Genomic DNA, 2762 nt, shown 5'->3' with positions numbered 1-2762 from the left:
CATTCAGCCAATCATTCGCTTTATTGAATTTTTAATTGTACATTTGTGAAGTCTAGTTGTTCCGACTTTCGGTACGAAAGTAACGGAATATTTGTGCTCGGGGTGGGTTTTTTTTTCTTCAGACAAATTTCGACTTTTTAACTAGCCATTTTTGACGGAATTTTTTTATATCATTCAAAAAGCATTGTTGTCCTGAGCTTAATTTTGAAAAGATATTTCACCTGTGATCATTTTTCGTAAAGCTATGCGGGTTTAAATATTGCCATTTTGGCCATTTTGACCAATTTGAGACAATTAACGCGCGATATAATTCGCGCAATTAACGCGTAAGCGGAGATTTAATCCGTCTTAGAAATCGTTCCAAATTGGTTGAACGAAGCTTATTTGCCATAATTGATTTGTTACAAGGATTGAAGTCTATCCTTTTGTACTTTATATGGCGTGTGGGGGGATGATTTTCATTTAAAAAATTCAAATTTTAGAAAAAAAATTTTTCATTTTATTTTAATACATTTTCTTTTTAATGTTATTACTGCTCCATAATACCTTAAAAGGCAGTCGGAACATTCAGGGCTTCGCCCTGATACGAGCAATCTTGTTTAATTTAGTTTTTATTTCCGTATTTAATTCAATTTTCAACCAAAGTTCAGAGCGTTATAAACATTTTACATCATCCATGATTTATTGCTGTTTCATCGATAAGAAATTGATAATTTTTCCAGCGCTGAATTAGCGATAATCCATCGATAAAATTTCCTATTGTGGCAATGAACATTGATAATTCATCGATGGCGATCGATGTTTTCTTTCATTTTTTATCGCTAATTTTCAATGTGAGCTCAACCCGGGATACGCTGATTCTCTGAGACACATGTTTCCAAAAATGATTCAAATTTATTGCCATGCATGGACTTCGCAATCTTGCTGATAGTAAAATTTCACCATTGTGGCAAATGCATGAACCATTAAACCATGTGATTGGAAATTGGAAAAAGATACAAGCCTAACTGAAATTGTTTGTGTACCACTTGAAAGTTTGCGACGTTGAGCGATCCTTCTCAAAATTGTTGGTAGGGAAATTTTTATTTGAGCAACGCTTTTTCAAAACTAAAACCCAGAGCCCGTTAATTGAAGGAAAAAGCCGTATAAGCGAATTAGTGGAATGAGCATTAGCTGTAATCTGTTTCCAAAATAATAATATACAACTATATCAGTTAAACTAAATCTAGTTAAGGGCTGAGAAACATCGCAAGTTCATGATGCTAAACATCTACATAGTTGTGATTTGCACCTCGCTTAGCTCTTTGGTACTCTTTCTCTTTTTCAAGCGCGAGTAATTTGCATTGGTCCAAAGATTCAGTTAAAATTTGTTCCAGTTTGGGAGAGGAAACGAAATTACTAGAGACAGCTGCAACCAGAATTGCCAAAAAGCCAGACGCAACTCTGATCGCCGGTGGCAAGGAACGGCTTGCGCATGCAATTACGCCAGCGCCAATTGCAGCCTGGCTTGCAACATTTCCTCGATTCACGGTTGGATCGATTCGAGCGGTTGCACTTTTTTCGCGGATCTCTTCGGTAAGTCCACTTGCCTGATGTTTCATGAGATCCTCCAGACCTCCCATGTTGTGTCTTAGCTCGAAACTGTGAACTTGTGTTTTGGAGATGCAAAAAACATCCAGGTATTGCATGATTTCTTCTGCAATTATAACTTCAAGAGAATCAAAAAACACTCTATCAACAATCGGAATACTGCTACTCAGAACGGCTTTCCTAGATACCGTCGGAATCCTTTTGCGTAATCTGCAATACTTTTGTTGAATTAATTCCTCCCCTGCAGCGTTGATGGCATAAATCATAGCCTCTTGCTTAGCCGCCGGAGCAAATCTGATTAAGTCCCGCTGAAGAGCTACGAAATCATGTCCTCCCCTGTCATAACTGTTCACAAGATATAAGTGAATCTCGTTCAAATTTTCTGGGAAGTGTGCTCTGATTTGTTCAAGCAATGCTGTACGAACTATTTCTGTGGCACCTTGTGCGTTTCCTCCGTAGTTTGCTGCGTTTAGTTCATTGACGTCTATATGAGTTCGAACAATCATAAACTTCTTTTTCAATTCGATTATCCTAGAGATCATCGATTTTGCTGATTTAGTAAAGTCTTCTTTTAATACAATAAGATACATGTCGTAATTATAACGATCGCTCCCAATTCTGTCCATGTAAGTTTTATCATCTTCCTCTCGTTTCCCGGAAATATCCCAAATAGTCATCAATTCGTTATTGGGTATTCTGAAGGGATCCGGCTCTCTTTCTACAGTGAGGAAGTCTCGAACTTCTGCTGCCCCTTGATCTTGAGGGTTCTTCCCGATCAAAGCGTTCGTCAGGGAGCTCTTTCCATGTTTCTTCATACCAATGATAGCGATATTGATTCTCTGGTTGCGGAACTCATTCAGATCAGCGTCCAGTACATTGTACAACGCATCGCCTTGTAGTTCCTGTCTGATTTTGTTGAAATTCTCCGCATCTTGTTTCAAACGCGCTCTACCATCGTTTAACTGCGCCATAGAAGTACAACTTTGATTAAAGTTAACGTTTGCATGGGCAAATCTATAGTATATATTTGCAAATCAAATTACCTTAACTTGTCTCATACTGCAGCAAGTACAACCACAATATTTAAACATCTGATAAATTTTCAAATTCAAAACTTGCGATATTTTGCTTTCGTGATTAAATGTATGTCTTTATCAGTACTTTCAGCCGGG

The 2762-nt window shown here is 37.7% G+C and overlaps 1 protein-coding gene across 1 annotated transcript; it reads right to left on the bottom strand.

Moving 5' to 3' along the window:
- Positions 1-1262: 1262 nt before the first annotated feature.
- LOC134844891 (interferon-inducible GTPase 1-like) lies at positions 1263-2561 on the bottom strand. Its single transcript, XM_063861718.1, has one exon. It carries the CDS (start codon positions 2559-2561, stop codon positions 1263-1265), a length of 1299 nt encoding a protein of 432 aa, XP_063717788.1.
- Positions 2562-2762: the final 201 nt, after the last annotated feature.

Source organism: Symsagittifera roscoffensis, chromosome 4 (genome assembly GCF_963678635.1).
Source record: "Symsagittifera roscoffensis chromosome 4, txSymRosc1.1, whole genome shotgun sequence".
In the NCBI taxonomy this organism is placed as follows: domain Eukaryota; kingdom Metazoa; phylum Xenacoelomorpha; order Acoela; family Convolutidae; genus Symsagittifera; species Symsagittifera roscoffensis.
Note: the sequence above shows the minus strand (reverse complement) of the source record. Positions and strands in the feature narration are given on the sequence as shown.

What these genes read in the sequence shown, in the direction of transcription:
- LOC134844891 (XM_063861718.1), bottom strand. Translation starts at nt 2,561, where the DNA reads ATGGCGCAGTTAAACGATGGTAGAGCGCGTTTGAAACAAGATGCGGAG.